This window comes from Nyctereutes procyonoides, unplaced genomic scaffold (genome assembly GCF_905146905.1).
Source record: "Nyctereutes procyonoides isolate TBG_1078 unplaced genomic scaffold, NYPRO_anot_genome, whole genome shotgun sequence".
Taxonomy (NCBI): domain Eukaryota; kingdom Metazoa; phylum Chordata; class Mammalia; order Carnivora; family Canidae; genus Nyctereutes; species Nyctereutes procyonoides.
Genome location: NW_026575133.1, coordinates 17,441,981 through 17,463,550, shown reverse-complemented (window position 1 = coordinate 17,463,550; position 21,570 = coordinate 17,441,981). Strand labels below are relative to the sequence as shown.

General features: G+C 36.4%; 1 protein-coding gene across 1 annotated transcript in view; it reads left to right on the top strand.

The window, feature by feature from the left end:
- CCDC186 (coiled-coil domain containing 186) overlaps positions 1-21,232 on the top strand; it is a 48,583-nt gene extending 27,351 nt beyond the window's left edge. Inside the window, exons 7-16 of the mRNA XM_055346337.1 lie at positions 6,012-6,116; positions 6,553-6,651; positions 6,822-6,908; positions 7,957-8,099; positions 10,785-11,040; positions 12,348-12,537; positions 13,483-13,563; positions 15,048-15,258; positions 16,552-16,771; positions 17,412-21,232. Of these exons, the coding sequence (XP_055202312.1) occupies positions 6,012-6,116; positions 6,553-6,651; positions 6,822-6,908; positions 7,957-8,099; positions 10,785-11,040; positions 12,348-12,537; positions 13,483-13,563; positions 15,048-15,258; positions 16,552-16,771; positions 17,412-17,495 (1,476 nt within the window). The 3' untranslated portion in view covers positions 17,496-21,232. The remainder of the gene's footprint in view (positions 1-6,011; positions 6,117-6,552; positions 6,652-6,821; positions 6,909-7,956; positions 8,100-10,784; positions 11,041-12,347; positions 12,538-13,482; positions 13,564-15,047; positions 15,259-16,551; positions 16,772-17,411) is intronic.
- The last annotated feature ends 338 nt before the right edge of the window (positions 21,233-21,570 follow it).

Here is a 21,570-nt window from a genome sequence, read left to right as displayed (position 1 = left end):
GACTCCCCATGGGGAGCCTGATGCAGGACTCAATCCCAGGACTCTGGGATCACGACCTGAGCCAAAGGCAGATGCTCAACCACTGAGCCACCCAGGCGTCTCTTTTCTTTACATTTTTAAAAAGATTTATTTATTTATTTGAGAGAGAAAGTGTGTGCACACTTGTGGCAGGGAAGGGCAGAGGGGGAGAGGGAGTTGGGAAGGACAACTGTACTTCTCAAGCCAACTCCACACCAAGTGTGGAGCCCAACATGGGGCTTGATTCCAGGAAACTTGAGATCATGATCTGAGCTGAAATCAAGAGTTGGCTGTTTAATCAACTGAACCACTCAAGCACCCCTTTACCAGTTCTTTTTAAAGACATTTTTTAACCAGCAAGCATTTCGGCTTTCCTCTGTGCACAGCATTGTATTAAATAGGTTATATATAGTGAATAGTAGGGGTCTTGATTGCTCTCAGAGAGTATCTGGGATGAGTTCCTGGTGACCAGTTATATGTATTTACCTAGTTGATGTGAGGAAGAGTATCTGGATCAAAGGGTACAAGATTTAGTGAGTATCCACACAGTGTTGGCCACCTGCAAAAATGTGGACAAGAGCTAGGACTCTTGCAAGTTTTTCTCCAGGTACCCTTTCCAACTTCTAGTCCCTGCGCACCTAGTCCTAGGCATTAATACTAAAGTTCTGGAAGGTAGTGGATTCATTGTGAACATTAGCTTCTGATCAGGACTCCAGGCCTGATTTCCAGAATTTAAGTCTCAGACTCAGTAGATTGGATTGCTCCATCATCAGTAGAATTATCAATTGGACCAAACAATAGGAACAATTTCATTTATTCCCTTTCCTAAACTCCCTCAGTAGTTAAACTAAAATGTGTTTTTAACACATAGCCTCTAAAAACAAGACTATTGAGTGTAGTAAAGGACTTCCCCCACAGTGTAAACCTTATATACTTGTTGACCAATCTGGTTGCTACCTTTAGGTCTCAGGATAAAATAATCTCACTGGGAGCATAGATGTGGCCAGTAACGGATGTGGCAGTAGACTGTGGTTTGACTCTGCTGGGTGCTTGCCAGTCATTTTTGCTTCAGAGAAAGCTTGAGAAATAGGGTCTTGGGTATCAAGGCAGCATCTAGACAAGTAGGAAGTAAGAGACTGTAATACACTGCAGACCTAATGTGCAACTAGGGGTTGGTATATTTTATGATGTATTCCTTCAACAAGACTCTGCTACTTACTATCTATGCTTTTCTTCAAAAGTTATCACATTGTCAACAATAACCTCATTCTTAAATGGTTTACTCATAAAGCCCACTGATTAGAAGCTAGAGCTCACTTTTAATTAGCTTTGCTGTTATCTCACTTAGTAAAACTATATGTTCAGTTCAATAACTCTTCCATAACTATAGTCTCTTGTATTATGGAGTAACAAGGTCCAGGTTTACCCTCCCATCTTAAAAATTAAAAAAAAAAAAGACAAAATGTATAAAATGAAGGTTTTTAGGCTTGGGCAACAAAGGCAGGACAGGACAGTGATCTCTGAGAATGGGAAAATAAGCAAGATGTAATGCCTGCAGTTTCCAGATTGCAGCAAAAGAAGAGGACCCCAGCCAGATCCCAGTAGTCTCCAGGAATTGAGGAGACAAACTGAAGTATAGAAAATATGGCAGAGTACCAGAGAAGAGAAAGGTTTGGAGATCTGCAATGTGTTCCCCTCAGCTCTTCATTCGGCTCACTACTCACTGATGAGTGTATGTGTGTGAGAAAGATAGAGGTGGAGAAAGGACTATCAGAAAGGAGTAGGCGCAGCAGTTCCTGGGGCTCCCAGAGGGCTAATGGAAATCGTTCATGTTTCCTCCAGCCAAGAGGAGCCATCTTAACATACAGGGCATCCAGTGGTCCTCAGAAGGGTGTTACTTCAGTGAGACTCCAGTCTGTTATGGACCCATTTACAAAGCTTTGAAAGAAAGCCTCCAATCAAATTGTTTCAATAACCATGTCCCAGAAGAAAGCCAAAATATTCAAGTGAGTTAAAGAATCTCCAGGATTTAAGAACATAAAATTCACAATGTTTAGTATCTAATAAAAAATTAAGAGACAGGCAGAGAAGGAGGAAAATATAGCCTATAATGAGATGAAAAGAAAAATCAGTTGATAAAAACAAAGCCAGAAATAACACAGATGAAAAAAGTAGGTAAAGATGTTAAAACAGCTATTATAAAAATATACTCCATATGTTCAAGAAGATGAGTGAAAGTGGGAATATGTTAAGGAGAAACATAAAAGATTTTTAAAAGGCCAAATTGATAGAATGTTTGAAATGAAAAATACATTGTATAGAATTAACAGAAGATTAGATGTTCTAGAAGACAAGATTAGTGAACTTGAAAAACATGAAACTTTAAAAACATATGAAAATATAGCATAAAAAATTATGCTAGGGATACCTAGATTTATAACTTATACACAGAATTCCAGATTCATATATTCACTTGGCTACTTGACATCTGACATCTTGGATGACTTACAGGCATCTTCAACTGAGCATATCTAAAACAGAATAGAAAATGTGCTGGCCCTCCATTACTCCTCCATCTCAAGAAATCGCAATTCATCCTTTTAGTTGCCCTGGCCAGAAATCTTAGGTTTATCCTTGATAAACCTATGGTTCTCAGTCACCATATCCAGTCCCTTAGCAAATCTTGCTCACTTCTTTCAGGTCTTTATTATCTGTCACCTCTCAGTGACACTTTCCCTGGCTCTCTAAATTTGCATACCTCCCCTCAAACCCCCACCCCCGTGTGTCCTAACTTTATTTTGACTCCTTAACATTTGTCATTATCTAATATAACATATTTTTACTTAGATATTATATGTATTATCTGTGATCATCACTAGAATATCAGCTTTGAGAGTAGAGATATATTTTTTTAAGATTTTATTTATTTATTCACAAGAGACTCAAAAAGAGGGACAGAGACATAGAGGGAGAAGCAGGCTCCCTGCGGGGAACCAGATGTGGAACTCGATCCCAGGATTCTGGGATCATGCCCTGAGCCAAAGGCAGACAGACACTCAGCCACTGAGCCACCCAGGCATCCCGAGAGTAGAGATTTTATCTGTCTTCTTACAGTAATATTTCTTCAAAGCTTTGAACAGTGCCTGACATGGCAGGTGCTCAGGGAATAAATGAAACATAGTCCCTTAACCAAAACTTTTCTTTTATTTGGTTATTTACTTAATATATATTTAGCATTATGGGAATCTCTCAGTTGCTATTTTTTTAATGAATAGAGTGAATACCTACTGTGTACCAAGCTGTTTCAGTTATTGATGCCCTAAAAGATTTGGGGCACCTATGTGGTTCAGTCAGTTAAGTGTCTGTCTTCAGCTCAGGTCATGGTCTCAAGGTCCTAGATCAAGTATTGGCATCCCTGCTCATCAGGGAGTCTGCTTCTCCCTTTCCCATTGCCCCTCCCCCTGCTTGTGTGCACTCTCTGTCTCAAATAAATAAATAAAGTTTTTTTTTTATTTAAGATTTTATTTTTTTTTTGTTAATGAGAGACACAGAAAGAGAGGCAGAGATGTGTAGGCAGAGGGTAAAGCAGGCTCTTCACAGGGAGCCTGATGCAGGACTCCATCCCTGGACCCCAGGATCACCCCCTCAGCCAAAGGCGGATGCTCAAACACTGAGCCACCCAGGCGTCCCAAATAAATAAAATCCTTTTTTTTTTTTTAAAGATTTTATTTATTTATTCATGAGAGATACACAGAGCAGCAGAGACGCAGGCAGAGGGAGAAAAGCAGGCTTCCTGCAAGGAGCCTGATGTGGAACTCGATCCCAGGACTCTGGGATCACACCCTGAGCCAGAGGCAGATGCTCAACCACTGAGCCACCCAGGCGTCCCTAAACAAAATCTTTAAACAAAAAACAAATCAAGTTCTTATTTAAAAACCAGCAGCTAGATATATATAGCTAAGTACTTAATTATATGATAGAGTTATCCAAAAATGACGTAAAAGAAGTAGTGTGTGAAGATAGATGCAATTTAGATGGTTCAAAAGATGAAGAGAAACATTTCAAGTGGAGGAATAGCAAGAAAAAAGGAAAAACAGGAGATGAGTATTTCATATTTAGGAAAACAAGCCTTCTTAGAGGGGATGTTTATATTAGTGATTCCTTCATAGATTCAGCAAATATTATGTGAATAATTAACATATGGCAAGTGCTAAGCTAAGTATTGTTCAGAAACTATGTTCTCAATGGGGGAAACACGTAAGCTACAGACAAAGTATTAGTTGTTATGATCCAGGAATGCCCTGGACTCTGCCTATAGGAAAGCAAGATAGTAGCTTCTGCCCTTTTCTGAAAGGCAGCTACTAGGAGAAGATACCTAAACCCTCATTTCAAATCCAAATAATAGCCCAGGCCATGGGACTGGATAGGTCTGAAGAACTTTGGAAAAAGAGCTACAGAACAGGGCTTTATCTGGAGAATTGCCACAGGAAACAGGAAGCCAATTGAGACAGAGAAGACAACAGTGGAAAGGGGAAAAACAGTAGTATGTTGTCTTGTAATAGGAACAGAGGAAGGCTATCCAGAGAGTCCCGAGTGGTCAGAACTGGAGCAAGTAAGTCAAGAATAGAAAATGAGAGAAAGTCATTGGATTTGATGAGAGAATAGTCACTGCAAACCTTTAGAATTGCTATTTTAGGAGTGTGGTTAGGAACAGAAACAAAATTGTAGCATGGATCTATAAGACAGTTTTGAATAGATACCATGGCCATAAAACAAAGAATTATCTTTTATGTGTGTACAAAGAGCTGTTTAACACTTTCTTCCTCTTGTCTTACCAGGTTAATGACTTGCAGTGATTTACTGAAAACTATCAAATTTAACTTTATTTAATGGCTATGAATTAACTGCACAGGCTACTTTGGTTTTTTGTCAGAGCTTGAAGTGTTATTTCTAGAATAGTATCCAACCACTCAGTGGCAGTACCAAGGTTACTCTGGTCATTGTTCTTACCATTTATCACATTATTGAGACCAGTCATGTCACTGTCTGTGAAGGAAAAACTGTTCTCCTCAAGTGTAGGAAAGAACCCAGTTCTTCTTACTGTGTTTCATCCCTGTAAGTCTAGTTTATTTTTACGCAGAACACTTCACCTCTGACACTTCTGGTCATCAGATGTGTGCAGGTTTTCCCCCACGACAAGTAATTCTCTGCAATACCACCTACAGTTTCACTCGACTCTGACGTACCTACCTGGAGATAGCATCGAATCCCACAGATTAAGGGCTCAGTCCTATAAGAATGCCCCTTGTTCTGCACCACACACACACACATTACAGATGCCAGCCACAAGCCCAGGTGTGCTTGTGACCAACCAGCTATAGATCAGAAGTTCCAGGGATCCCCTCCTTGGGTTTGAAGGATTTGCTTAAAGAACTCAGGGAAACAATGTTTATCATGTTATTAAAGGATATGATAAAGGATACAGACGAACAGCCAAATGAAGAAATATATAGGGCGAGGTCTAGGTGGGTCCCAGGTGTAGGAGCCTCTGTCCCCATCGAGTTGGGGTGCATCACCCTCTCAATGTGGTTATACTTGACAGCCTGGAAGCTCTCTTAAGCCCCATTTGGGATTTTATGGAAGATTCGTTATGAAGGCATGATCAATCAACTCCATCTTCTGGCCTTCTTTGGGGACTGAAAATTCAAGACTGCTAATCATGACTTGGTCTTTTGGTGACCAGCTCTCATCCAGGAGTTCACCCAGAGTCGCCTCATTAGAAGAAAAGATACTCCTGTCACTTGGGAAATTACAAGAGTTTCAAGAGCTCTGTGTCAGGAATAGAGGTCAAAATCGGTATTGCAACCAGAGATGCTCCTAGTGTTCTTGTGACTTAGAAAATTACAAGAGTTTTAGGAGTTTTGTGTCAGGGACCAGGGGCAGAAACTAATATATATTTTTCTTTATCTCACACTATCTTTTTGTCAATGCAGGAAACCAAAGATAAACTCAAAGAAACAACAACAAAGCTAACTCAAGCAAAAGAAGAAGCTGATCAGATACGGAAAAACTGTCAGGACATGATAAAAACATATCAGGTATGCTTAACTTTTCAAACAGATTAGTAGCAAAATTACACCAAATGTCAGTACCCTTGCTTCATTAATATTTTGTATCTGTAACATTTGAAGCATGGAATGGATTTGGTAGGGCAGTTAAATAAATTACAGGTTATTTTCTGTGTTAAAGAACATGGAGCTTAACTAAAGACCTTAGTAGAGAAATTAACTAAATAAAAACACTAGAAAGTGTCAGAAGAATAAAGAGTACAAGGAACTCTGTATTATGTTGCATATCTTAAGTACTATTCTTGTTCATGCAGAATTGACATATTTAAGATCTTTCAATGCAGTCATTTTTAGATATCTAAGGTTTGCATTTCACAATCTGTAAAGTTAACTGCAAAAGCCTACACTTTCCAAAGTATAAAACTTTAAAAATTCAGTCATACTTTTTTCATTTCCTTTACATTAGGAGTCAGAAGAAATTAAATCAAATGAGCTCGATGCCAAGCTTAGAGTCACAAAAGGAGAACTGGAGAAACAAATGCAAGAAAAGTCTGACCAGCTAGAGGTGAGTGGCTCTGGCCTTTTCATTACCCTGGATTGGGTAATAAATTGAGGAGGAGAGAAGGGATGAATACTGTCTCCCATTTTAAAGGCCCTTTCGAAGGAACAGGCAATCAACTTTAGGTCTTTTTTTAGTACATAATGATTTGTGGTTTCTTTTAAACTTTTTAAAAGATGCATCATGCCAAAATAAAAGAACTGGAAGATCTGAAGAGGACATTTAAGGAGGGCATGGATGAACTTCGAACACTGAGAACAAAGGTGAGGAAATCTATAGTCAGGATTTCAAAGGAAGGGTAAATAGCTTCAATTTTGGACTCCTGATTTTTTTAAGTGTTGGGGAAACACTTTCATTCCAAAATGAAAGAACTCAGAGGAGTAGAATATCGATTTTCTAGCAATAAAATGGACTCTTATTGAAATGAAAATGTCTTCTACTTTGGTCCCTTTGAAGTATTTGCCAAAAGTTCCTGTTTTATAGCACATTTGCTGTTTCTGTCACTTATCCTTGGGCCTCTCATGTAAGACAGTTGTATCAGCAAAATAATTGGAAAGATAGTTGGACACTAGAACTGAGTGACAGAAGTTAATGGATTTTATATTTCTCCTGTATAGTCTTGTACAGTTTTAATTTCTAACAATCTAGTATAGTCTTCATTGTAAAAATAGTATCCCTTTTAATATGAATGTGAAATATCATTGTATATCATTCATTTATTTAGAAATAGGCTTTTAAGTAGCCACCTTGACTTTGCCATCATTTAACAATTTTCAAAGTGTCCTTCATGTGCCCTTCCATTTGTTCTCTGTGACAGTTCTTTGAGGTAGGTGGGGAAAGTATATCCTGTTGGCAGGTTAAGAAATGGAGATTTAGCCAAAACAACATGACATGCTAAAAGTCCCGTGACTAAATCATGAGAAATCTGAGACTGAACCCCGGCATTCTTATCATCCCATTATGTTTTCTTCACATTAATTAATTCTGCTCCAGAATTTAATTTAGGTGTTTGTTTTGTTTTGTTTTGAGCAAGAGAGAGAATGCATGTGTGAGCTCATAAGTGGTGGAGGAGGAGCAGGGGGAGAGGGAGAATCTTAAGCAGGTTTCCTGTATAGTAGTGTGGAGCCTGATTGGGGGTCGACCCCATGACTCTGAGATCATGACCTAAGCCAAAATCAGGAGTCAGGTGCTTAACCGACTGTACCACCCATGTGCTCCTAGCTTGAATTATTAATATATAATCACTATATGAAATAATTAAGGAACAAGTAAATTTTGTTTTTAGTCTAACTTGGTTATGATTTTTGATAGGTGAAATGTCTAGAAGATGAACGATTAAGAACAGAAGATGAGTTATCAAAATATAAGGAAATTATTAATCGACAAAAAGCTGAAATTCAGAATTTATTGGACAAAGTAAAAATTGTGGATCAGATACAGGAGCAGCATCAAAGGTATAAACCGAGCAACTTCTGTTTATGCTAATCAATAGGCTTTTTAATTCTATCTCAAGATTCTGTTATTAAATGTAATTATTGCATTAAACAGGAATAATTTTACTAGCTAAAAAATTTTAAATTTCTATCTTCATTTGAACTTTTTTGGCTTTATGGCTTCTAAAAATCCAAGTTTATATTCTCTAAATATTGGAATTAGCAATTTGCAAAACACAATGGTTTTTTCTTAATCCATTCTTTAATATTCAAATTATGCTACTTAAAGTACTTCTTCTAAAAGGTATATATAGATATAGATAATCTGTATCTTTGCATATATTGTAGAGCAAAGCAGGAGCTGACGTTATTCCTTGGCTTTTTGTAAAACCATTTAGCTAAACTCTACCATGATATCACCTGGCAAAGCCTGGATTCAGCTTGAATCCTTCTTTTTCATACTGTACCAATGTTTGCTGCTCAGTATTGCTAAAAATCTCACCATCATCCAGGTTGGTGCTGTGATAAATCCATGGTTAGCAGCCTCAACTGGAAATGTTAATGACCTCTAATCCATCCATATGTCCTTAGTCACAGCCTCTCCAGAACCTTGAAGCATCTATTTCACATCCTCCTGCTTTGTTTTCACTTCTGGTCTCCCTCCCCTTGCTATTTACTCTTTGCAGGTGATTACCTCTTATTTACTTGAGAAGAAACGGGAGCTGCAGGTATCTATTCTTCATAACCTTTTTCTGTCTGTTCTATGAACTTGCAACCATTCTTTTTTCTCTTCTTTCTTTTTTATAAGGAATATTCCTGTTCCCCTCTGAACTGAATTGTTCTCTCTACTTCTGTGGATCCTATGCTCGTCTGCCTTCTCAGGGTCTTTCTGGATTATTTCTTCTTTATCCTTTATCTCTTACCTCTCTCTACTTAACTTTTTGTTTTTTCTACATATCAATATTAAAAACGTCAAAACTCCTATAACATTACCTCACCTTTTTCCTGTCCTTCACAACCAAACATCCTTGTAGAATCATCTAAACTCTTCCCCCTTGCCTTCTCTTCCTTTCTCCTTCTATCCCTCTCCACTGCAGTCTAGCTTCTATGCCAGCATCCCATTAAAAACTGCTAATACCTCTTAAATCTAACAGTCACTTCTCAGACTAAGCCTTTCTTGGATTTTCAGTATTAAAACCATTAAGCACATTGTCTTTCTTGACATGCTTTGTCCCTGTGACTTCATTTCCTATCATGCTTTCCTGGTGTTCCTCCCCATTTTCTGGCTACTCCTTTTCTCAGTCTCCTTGGCAGCCTTCTCTTTATCATAAAACTCTTTTGTTATTATTTTATGATACTCCTGAGTGATGCTAACTATTTCTGTAGTATGCTGCAGGACCTCATGTCATTATCTTCAGCCCTTTTCGCTCAGCCCCAGTCACACAGGTGTCAAAGCACCTTTTTCTTTAACATGTCCCATACTGATTCATCCTACCCATATACTCCTTTGATGTTCCTCAGATGAGTGGTGAGTATAGCATCTACATGATTTTCCATCCCAGGAACCTGGGCGTCCTCCTTGGTGTTCCTCTTTTCCATCACATATCTAACCACTCACAGAGTATTATTGATGCTAACTCTTCAGGATCTTTCAAGTCCATTTATTTTTCACACTCCCACCACTGCCAACATTGTCCTTTCATCTGGAAAACTGCCACAATTTCTAAACTGGTTTTGTTTTGTTTTGTTTTTTACTTCCCTTGTTGTCCATTTCCTACACTATCGGTTAGCATAATCTTTTTCAAAAGGAAATCTCAAAACTTTTCAGTGATTTCCCATTGCCTCAGGGACTAGCCAGTAAGTTCAGATGCCACAGGATGGCTTGGAAGATCTTAGTGATCTTGCTTCTCCCTCTGTGCCTTCTCTTTTCACACTCTTGGGTTTCAGCAGTAGTTATTTACAAATGTGGATGGATTGTCTCCTATGTGCATGCGCTGTGTTAGGTGCTGGGGATGTAGTGCTGTCCTGATTGTCATCAGTGTTGAACATGTGTTCGTTAGTACCAAGAAAGTCATTCTCATTCCCTTCCCAGATCTAGCACGTACTGTTTCTTCTACCTGGAACATATTTTGTTGTCCCACTCACTCCTACTTTTCTTCAGATCAGGAAGTAGCAAACTGTGGCCCAGGAGCCAAATCCAGCCCACACTGCCTTTTTCTGTAAATAATTTTTTTTGGGACACAGCTCTCTCATTCCTTCGTGAATTATCTATGGCTGCTTTCACACTGCAGCAGCAGGGTTGAGCAGTTGCCACAAAGACCATATGCCATAGAAACTTAAATCGTTTACCATCTGGGCCTTTCACCAGAAAAATTTGCTAACCCCTACTTTAAGTATTAGTTTAAACATCACTTATACTAGTTAGGCAATCCGCTCTGTGCTTTCATCATCAAAAATGTTTCACCACATGTGTAATTTCCTTAGTGACTTGAAAACTCTGAAAGCAGGGCCTGTGTCAGTCTTACATATTCACGCTTGAAGCTCTTAGTTCCTAGCATATGTTAGGTAGTTCCACAAATCCAAATAAATAATTTGAATAAAAGTACCTTTATAAAGTATTTTATTTGATGAGAATCCAAAACCACTAATTTACTGTCTTTTATTTAATAGTTTATTTTTTTCTTAAATATAAACTTTGTTTTTTAGAGGTAAACAAGAAATTGAAAATTTGAAAGAAGAAGTGGAAAGTCTTAATTCTTTGATTAATGACCTACAAAAAGACATCGAAGGCAGTAGGAAAAGAGAATCTGAGTTACTACTATTTACAGAAAAGCTCACTAGTAAGAATGCACAACTCCAATCTGAATCAAATTCTTTGCAGTCACAATTTGATAAGCTTTCCTGTAGTGAAAGTCAGTTACAAAGCCAGTGTGAACAAATGAAACAGACAAATACTAATCTGGTAAGTATACATTTATATTTAATTTTTTTAAAATTTTTTTTAAAGTTTTTTTTTTATTTTTTTATTTATTTATGATAGTCACACACAGAGAGAGAGAGAGGCAGAGACACAGGCAGAGGGAGAAGCAGGCTCCATGCACCGGATGCCCGACGTGGGATTCGATCCCGGGTCTCCAGGATCGCGCCCTGGGCCAAAGGCAGGCGCTAAACCGCTGCGCCACCCAGGGATCCCTTAATTTTTTTTTAAATTTATTTATTTATGACAGTCACAGAGAGAGAGAGAGAGGAAGAGACACAGGCAGAAGGAGAAGCAGGCTCCATGCACCGGGAGCCCGACATGGGACTCGATCCCGGGTCTCCAGGATCGCGCCCTGGGCCAAAGGCAGGCGCCAAACCGCTGCGCCACCCAGGGATCCCTATATTTAATTTTTAAAGCAACATATGAAGCACAAGTTAAATTTTCCTATTAGTATAAATGTACTGGTAGTTAAGTTGAGCTCTCTTTTTTATTGGCCTGATTTTCTGGTAATTTCAAATGCTGTGAGAAGTGTCAGTTTTTCCTTCCAACTTGCTTAAAATGTCCTTTTTCCCTTCCTATTTATATAATTTGTAGTAAAATATCTTCCTAAAATGCTTATGAAAAAATATTTCACTTTTAAAAGAAAACCATGGTCTTTGTCATTCGTTTTTTTTTTTAATTTGTTATTTATTTATTAATTTATTTTGGGTGGGGGGGTTGTCATTCCTAACTGGAATTACTGTGTGTATGTGTATTTTTAAGATTTCTTTATTTGAGAGGGGGGTGGCGGGAAGAGGGAAAGAATCTCAAGCAGACTCTCACTGTGTGGTGCCTGACATGAGGCTTCATCTCATGACCCTGATATCATGACCTCAGCCTAAATCAAGAGTTGGGCACTCAACTGACGGAGCCACCCAGATACCCCTGGAATTACTATATATTTTTAAAAGTATTTCAAATTTCTGTATTTTTATAGTTTAAAAGTGGTTTAATATTTCTACATTATGAGAGTGTCTTCAAGTTACTCATAAAAAATGATTTGAGATTTCAGTTCAAAATATACAGAGCCCTCTGACAGACTGTGTTGCATGTATAAAATGGCAGATGCATTAATATGCCCCCCTTCATTCCTATACAAGGAATTTGAGGAACACAGGAAACAAAACCTGGTAAGGAGCAATTCTAGAAGAATGTACCATCAAGGACCTTGTATTTTCAGGTTTCAAACTGTGAACAATAATGGAAACAAACAGGTATTAAAATTGGTGGGTTTTTTTTGTTTTATTTAGGAAAGTAGATTGTTGAAAGAGGAAGAACTGCGAAAAGAGGAGGTCCAGACCCTGCAGGCAGAACTCACTTGTAGACAAACAGAAGTTAAAGCATTGAGTACCCAGGTTGAAGAACTAAAAGATGAATTAGTGACTCAAAGACGTAAACATGCCTCCAGTGTCAAAGATCTTACCAAACAACTCCAGCAAGGTATAAAATTCTTTCCCACCTAGACCTTAACGTGGCATTCTTTTATTCATTAAGGATTTATAGAAAAAATACATTTTACATCAGATTGTACCACACTGATTTGTTCCGTATGTTCTTTTTAATGTATTAAAGTTTATAAAGCAAATCACTAAACCTCTTGTAGTTCCATGGATAGTCCATAACATCTTCTATGCTAAAGGACATTTATTCACAGAATCCCAAAATGTGAGAGTAGGGAATATACTTGAGGGCAGTAGTGTCTAAACTTTTTTGATCACTTACCCCAATCAGTAAAAAGTATTTGTTTGTTCTGATTTATATATGTTTATAAATTTTAAACATATATTACTCTACATTAAAGAAAAATAGAAATATGAAAAGATCAGATGAAATGTAAGTACAAATGGAAGTTCTAATATTTTCTCCGTATACATGCTATGAGTTATTTTGTACAGCATCTGGGATTCTTGCACCCCACTTTGTAGACCTCTTAGAGATCATTGAGCCCTAACCCTTCATCTTTTTGTTTTGTTTTGTTTATTTATTTGAGAGAGATAGTGAGATACAGTGGAGCAGGAAGGAGTAGCAGAGGGATAAGCAGACCTCCCACTGAGCAGGGAGCCTGGCACGGGCTCAGTCCCAGAACCCTTGGGTCATGATCTGATCCAAAAGCAGACACTTAACCAACTAAGCCACCCAGGCTCCTCTAACCGTTCGTCTTATAGGAAACTGAGACCCAGACAGGTTACATGTACCTGTATATTTCTAGATATTATTTTATATGAATGACAACTATAGTCCTCCTGTCTAAAGTATGCATTCCATAAATTTCTCTTATATTTAACCCATTTTTGCCAAAATGATTTTAACAATTAAAAATCAGAGATAGTGGGGCAAATGATTGCATGGTAATTGTCACAAGTAGTTTGTTTCTTTTTCCTGTAGCACGAAGAAAATTAGATCAGATTGAGAATGGAAGCTATGATAAAGAAGTTAGCAGCATGGGGAGTCGTTCTAGTTCATCAGGTAAAAAAACCTCGTTTCAGTTATCTAGTGACGGTAAAAAAAAAAAAGTTCCTTTTTATGTGTTAAAAAGTGTTGATAAGCTTTTTTTTTTCCATTTTGAGTTATAAAAGGTATTATTTCTAGTTAAATAAGTTTTTATTATTACCCAGGGTTTCATGTTTGTCATGGGTTCTGGATGATTTGTCTCCCTACCCTATTATCTTACCTGCTTCTTTATTCTATATGACAATTTCTTCTTCCATGTTTAAATTCAGATTTATATCAATCCATATAGAGATTTATTATAATATGGTCCTTTTTTTTTTACTTTTATATTACTTTTAGTACCTGAAAACTAATGAAATGGTCATCATTGTATATCAAGATTCTTTATGTATACATGCATTTTTAAACCTTTTAGTTTTTCCCATGGTAAAAAAGCCTGTGGTCTAAAGTGAAAATGAATAGAGCCCATAAAATTATGATTGATATCACTGTGGTAATGCTAATTAGAAAAATATCAGTGTATTTATCATTTTGGAATGCCAGGAACCATGCTGAGAACTTTAAACATATTATTTACTCTTCAGAATAGTCTTGCGTGGTATTAAAATTCACATTTTAGTGATGAGGAAATGCATGATTCCATGACTTGCCCCAAATCTACAGTGATAGAACTCTCAGACTCGAGTCCTTGCATGCCATGACACTACACTCCCTCCCAGGAATTGCACATTAGGGGAAAAACATCAACTATTACAGTAGTGGAAGATCCCACAGTAGGAAGAACATGGGTTGAAATTACATATAGGTATTTAGAACCCAGGTCTGTCATTTATTAGTGTGTGACTTTGGATAAGGGTATATTTATTACTTGTCATAAGTCTACAAAATGGTATTAAAAAAAGACTTATTTGTAGGATAAAGACAATCAGAAATTTTTCTCAACTAATGTTGATTAAAATAATAGCTGACATTTACTGAGTGCTTACTTATATGCATATTGACATATATTAACTCATTTAAATGAGGATAACAATCCTGTGGGGTAAATAATGATATTATTCTTATTTTAAGAATAAGTAATCAAGGTGCAGAGAGGTAAATAACTTGTCTAGCATCACGGAGCAAGAAAGCAGAGGATAGGATTTGAACCTTAGGAGACTAGCTTCAGAGCTTAACCCGCTGGCTATATTCTGTCTCTTCTGTCTGTCTGTCTATGGCTCTCAGTTTCACTTCACACTTGTTATTCTGACGTTTTGTTGAGTTTCTTGTTTCTCTATTGCCATTTCCTCATCCTGTTCCTGAGAGACATAAATTGGCCCTTTTTGGTACTTCTGTCATTCATGTATTCAGAAATAAGAACTCAGGCCAGGTATGACTTGTGTTATCTGCCCGAGTCTGTTAGATTGAGTATTTGGAAGTCATACTAGAAGAAAAAATAGGTAAGATTAGAGATGACTCTAGGCTGAGTATAACATCTAAACTGATTTCTTTGTCTTCAGGGTCCCTCAATGCTCGAAGTGGTACAGAAGATCGATCTCCAGAAAATACTGGCTCATCGGTAGCTGTGGATAACTTTCCAGAAGTGGACAAGGCCATGTTGATTGAGAGGATAGTAAGGCTGCAGAAAGCACATGCCCGGAAAAATGAAAAGATAGAATTTATGGAGGATCATATCAAACAATTGGTGGAAGAAATTAGGAAAAAAACGAAGTATGTATTAGTATGATAATACAATCTGTATTCGAAATACCATTATTTATATGATAAAGTTACTGTTTTAAAAGTCAGTCATATCAAGAACCCATCTTTCAAGAACTAATTCTTAATTTTAGCCATTCAGTGCCCAGTCTTTTATTGATCACTTACTATGTTCTAGGTTGTGGGAATACAGAGATGGAAGAAAACACAGGTCTTTAAGATGATCTAGAGTTAAATAGATGTTAATTTTTTTAAGAGACTAAAATAACTTTGGATTTAATAAAAGTGCTGTACTTAGCTTTTGGTTTTCATGACTGTGGCTTTAAGAGAGAGATGGGGTTGTAGATTTTCTTTCCTGTTGGGGAGGACATACTGGGTAGTTTTGGGGGCACCTGCCAAGTACCAAGATTTTGTGCCTGTGACTTAACAAAATTTCATTGGTTTCTTACAACTCAGGGATAAATAAATTAACTGGTGGTGGTCAGGTCAAACTACAAAATGTTCCAGAGTCACCAGTAATCCAGTAAGTGACAGAACAAGAGCTGGGGACCTGGGCCCAGCTCTGACTCCAGAGGCTGTGCTGTGCAAAATCCCTCTTAAAAATACCATATTATTTTAAGAGGTTTTTAAAATATATTGCAGCTCTTTACCTATGACTTTTTAATTTTTATTTTGAAATAATTTTAGACTTAGAAAAAGTTGGCCCATGATTTTTAAAAGAAAAAGAAGAGGTGTCTGGGTGGCTCAGTTAAGGGTCTGCCTTCGGCTAAGGTCATGATCTCAGGAGTCTGGGATCGAGCTCCGAGTCCAGCTCCCTACACAGTGGGAAGTCTGCTTCTCCTTCTCCCTTTGGCCCTCCCCACTGCTTGTGCACACGCTCTGTCCCTCTCTTAAATAAATAAAATCTTTTTTAAAAAGACACCATCTGTTCAGCCCCGGTGGCCCAGCGGTTTAGCGCCACCTGCAGCCCAGGGTGTGATCCTGGAGACCCAGGATCGAGTCCCACATCGGGCTCCCTGCACGGAGTCTGCTTTTCCCTCTGCGCCTCTCTCTCTCTCTCTCTCTCTCTCTCTCTCTCTCTCTCTTTCTCTCTCTCTCTCTCTGTCATGAATAAATAAATAAAATCTTAAAAAAAAAGACACCATCTGAATAAGAAAAGTTATTTTTGGACATATTACTGTTCCTAACCTAATAGATACTTGTTTTATGCTAATCGTCTTCATGCTTAGGATTAGTTGGCTTTTGTAAATTTTAATGTTTTTAATTCTGCAAGCGTATAACTGACAGTGTCATTTTATTTTGCAGAATAATTCAGAGTTACATTTTACGGGAAGAATCAGGCACACTTTCTTCAGAGGCATCTGATTTTAACAAAGTCCATTTAAGTAGACGGGGTGGCATTATGGCATCTTTATATACATCCCATCCAGCTGATAGTGGATTAACATTGGACCTCTCTTTGGAGATCAACAGAAAATTACAAGCTGTTTTGGAGGATACATTACTAAAAAACATTACTTTGAAGGTATTTGTATTTCTCATTTACTTACCAACCAATAAGTAAGTATGGCTTAATGGTGCCTCTTTCATAGTGTGTGCTGGCATATAAATGGATGAGTTCTGTAATGCAAAGTAGCCGTTTTACCTGGAGATAAAATTTTTGTGTATTTCGTATCGAAAAATACAATTTTTTTAACAAGGAAAGGAAAAAAGAGCAAAAAATCAGCTTAGCTATTGGACAGTTGTTTACTTTGTATTGTGTGGCCTTTGACTTACGTTCTAATTAGTTAAAATTGATCACTGAGACAGTTTTAAAAAATTGAGGCGTTCATATTCTAATGTATTTTCCAACTTTCTTTTTGCAGCTTTTATCTGACCCAGCTATTCTGTTTGTTCTGTGTTTGGGTCTTGATAGTAAATAAAATTGTAAATCTAGTAGCAAACCAATGCAGCAAAATTTGCTGTAGCTTCAGTAAAAAGGTCCTGAAATTCACAGAACTTCTTTACTGAAAACCACCATGTACCTCGTTTATGTCACAAAGCATTGAAGACTAATCTTCACCCTCTCAGTGTCAAAATTTAAGCAGAAACTGTTTGAACTCAATTTATATACTTATGATACTTAATAGTTCTGTTTTCTTTCCCCCTTTTACTAATTGGTAAAGGAAAATCTGCAGACACTTGGAACAGAAATAGAACGTCTCATTAAACACCAGCATGAACTAGAACAGAGGTCGAAGAAAACCTAACACAGAGCTCTTGGTCATTAAACAGACAAAAGCCACACAAAAGGAGCAGGTGCCACATGCCCAGTATTGGAAACTTCTCCCTGCTTTGTGTGTCAGCCAGTAAAAAATTGTTTTCCTTCATCTGTATAAAAAAGTATCCTTTTACAACACAAATGCATTGCTGTGTATACTGTAAGAGTATAAACTTTGATGAAATTTGTTTTTGTATAGTGACAACCTGTCACTGAATCAGAACAACTGAAATTGCTAATAGTCCTTTGAAGTGCTGAACATTACTACAAGGGCTTTTCAAAATCCCTTTTCCATATTTTTCCTTCTAAAATATATAATGTCAAAAATGATTCAGCTTTTTAAAATTACGCATGAAAGGACATGTGTTAATCATTCAGTAATATGCTATTTCTCCAACAGGAAGAAAACTAAAGTGAGGAAAATTTTATTTGACATTCAGAATAACATTTGGTTGCATTTTAGGGATGCCAAATGAGTCCTCAAATCTTTTAATTTTAATGGAAGCTAATAGAAAAGTCAGCTCTTGGTAGCTCGCAGTGGTCAGATATTGCATGCCTCTGTCAGGTTTCCTTATCTGTGTTAGTTACATTTTTTCAGATTCAAACTGTTTGAGTTAATAGTTGAGTTTTTAAAATTTTTAGTTACATAAAATATGATTTTAAATAACATGTTTATTTAGAAGATGTGGAATTCAGTTGTATTTAAAAATGTAAAATAGATTAGTCATTAGAGAGGCAAATAATTCTTTGAAACTGAAATGCTTTCGTTTTACTGACATCAACTGTAAAGATAAATGTTTAAGATATTTATGAAGAAGCAATTCCCAAGAGAATCCAGCATATGGCTCTGTTAACCATTTAATTTGAATACCATTCTTTAGCATTGACATAATTATATATTCCAGTGGAGTGATCTTACAGTCCCCAAATGTGATGTGTTTCAGTATATTTATTTAAAATACAAAATAATTACATCTCTATAACCAAAGGAATCTTAGAACCAAATTAATGTATCCTGTTGGATTTTTACAATATTTATCTAAGATGTGCACTTAAATGTTGCCATAGTATCAGTATTTCCACATCGTTGAATTTTGTTCCTTCCTCTTGTAATTTTTCACTTATCATTTCTGTGTGTGGTTTTTCATATTTCATTATATTCAGATCATTTCTCTAATAGAATACCTTGGCCGATATGCAGATGTTGTCACAAGCGTCATTTTTGTTTTGGATTTTTGCATCCTTTTTTCTTCCCTTCAGAGAAGTAAGCTTTGGGATGATGAATTAAAAAACTGTAGAGAATTGTATGGCTCTAAAAGCTGGGCTCATGGTGGCAATGTCCCAGTAATGTGTTCTAACATTTTTTTTAATCAGCATTCTTTAAAAAGATAATCTACTAATTTTTTCCTGAGGATTCAATGTAGCATCTTATTTTTTCTGTATATCGAGTTATGTCTTGCCATCCAAAACCAAAATCTTTTAAAAATGGAAATATAAGTTCAAAAAACTCTTTTTAAATAACTTTAACAAGTGTTAGTCTTATCATAATGTGTGGTGTTCTTTTTACCAATAACAATTTATCAAAATAAAGTAAGAGGGTAAGTGCAATCAAATCTGGATTACTTTCCCATTTTCTAGACATACTATTGATCATCCTAAAGACTACTTAGAGTAGCCAGCATAACTAAATTTCATGGCTACTTCTGTGATGGAGATTTGTACACTACAATATTTGTTTTTTCCTCCAACACACAAAATATATGAATGGAGACCAAATAATGATCAGATCTGTAGTGTCCTATGTTTGTTTATACACTTTAAAAAATATGTACATTTACTATATACAAAAGTGAAACATTCCAATATTAACATTTGTGCAACCATTCATTTGGAGTAGTCAAATGGTGATGCAACTTTATAGGAAAGCTATTATAAATATATTCTGACACTGCTACTCCCTCCCCCCATAAATGTCAGAAACTATGGAAAATTTTTGAAGAAAATGCTCTATTTCCCTTTGTCCTTCAGTTTCTACTGTATCTTTTTGTGTATGGATTAGAACCAAGCAAAGTAACATACAAAGATGTGCATATATCAGATCTTTATACTTATTCACAAAAAGCTCCTAATGTAAGGATTTAGAGAGTCTTCTCCTCTTAATGTATTGAATATATAGAGAGAAGAATGGAGTGTCTGGAAAAGGAAAAATGGTCCGGATAAACCTGAGATTTGGGGGAAAATTTGTTCTGAGTTGTACACATCGAAGGCTGTTTTGTTTAGTTACACTATTTTGGTTTCTTTGAGCAGGAAATTACTTTTGTGTGTGTGTGTATCTGTATATGCTTTTCTAGGTTTTAATTTTGAAGTGAATTCTTCCTGTGACTCCCTTTTTCCCCATACCTTTTCAAACTCTAGCCTGTTAAGTGGTAAGGATTGAAAATAGTGAATTTGAGTGAAGCAATGGATTTGAACTTTGGTGTGTTTTTTTTAACTTTCTATCTTCATTTAAAGTGATTTATATTGAATTCAGTTTTATCAGGCTACCAGCATTTTATTTATTCACTTAAAAAAACACATGTATTGAAAACCTGCTATTGCCAGGCAGCATCCAGAGTATTGGGATCTTTTGGGGGATCAGATCAGACAGAGTGTTTGCTGTCCTCATGGAGCTAGTGACAGTGGTGGGGAGGCAGTGGGAACAGCCCTTTGAGCCTCTGCAGCCTTACAGCCAGACTCTGTAAGAAAAAGGTTAATCCATTTGTGCAAATAGTGGCCCAGAAATCTCACTGTGGCATGCAACTTTGGGAAATGAATCCTTGCTCTGGGGTGTGCTGAGAGCAGATGACTGTTTTCATGGTCTACAAATTCATTCCCTACCTGTCACAGTTTGAGGTTTAATTATTCTTTAAGAAAAAAGGGGGAAAAAATCCAAAGACCATAAAAAGGTATTTGATTTTTGCCATTTTAGTAAATTGTTAATGCCTACTTGATGCTCATAAAGCTAAATCTAATCATGTTTTCGTGTGTGTTCCTAAACTTTGTTTTACCAGTATATTATTTTCTAAAGATTTTTTTCATATAAAGGTAGACCAAGATTTACTGGTAGAAAAAATCCAAAATGTTAAAAACTATTAGTATTGTAAATGTTATATATGCTACTGTGGTGAAAAGATTTTTATCAATCATGTTGCTACTCAGTATGGTTAGTTTGCCTTATGAATGTTGACTCTAGTAGTCTTGTTTTTCAATATCCTTTTTTTTTTTTAACAAAACAATCTTTTTTTGACACTAAGATTGTTAATTTTTAACGCCAGTTGGTGGCACTAGAAACCTGAAATTATTCAAGGCTCTGAACAAGAGAAAATAATTGAATCCAAATACGAAGAATTTTCAGGAAAATAAATGAAAAATATAATTGTATATTAAAGATGTATTTTCTGGGATGGAATCCTTTTTTAAAATGCATATGGCTGTCCATTTTGACTACAATGATGAAACTTGTTTATCTTCCAGAAGTTCATATATATATATATATATATATATATATATATATAAATATATATATATATATATGTGTGTGTGTGTGCATTGTACAGATAATCTTTAATTTGATTACACTGTTCATTTTGTAAATGTTTCTGTATAAAATGAAGCTTTTCAAGAAAACTCTATGTATATATTGTACTTATTAAATAGGTAATGCTTGTTTACCAAGTTGTATTTTAATAGCATCTTTGATTATTTATTTACATACACCACTTGCTAAACAGACTGATTCTCCAGACTGTTGGCAAGGCTGCTTCAGATTGCTTGAATTTTCTTTTTTAAACCACACTAGGAATTTTTGCTTTCTACAATTACCTTTATTATACCAATTATTATTAAAAGTCAATGAACAATAGCAAGCGGATTAAATTGAATGCCAGGTTCTATTCCAAATTTGTGTTTTAATTATTGCTAACAAAATTAGGCATTTTACAAAAGGCAGATTTTCACATGCCTGTTTTCACATAGGCTGTACTGATAAAGCCAGTAATATATTCACGTTTTTCCACAAAACTGTG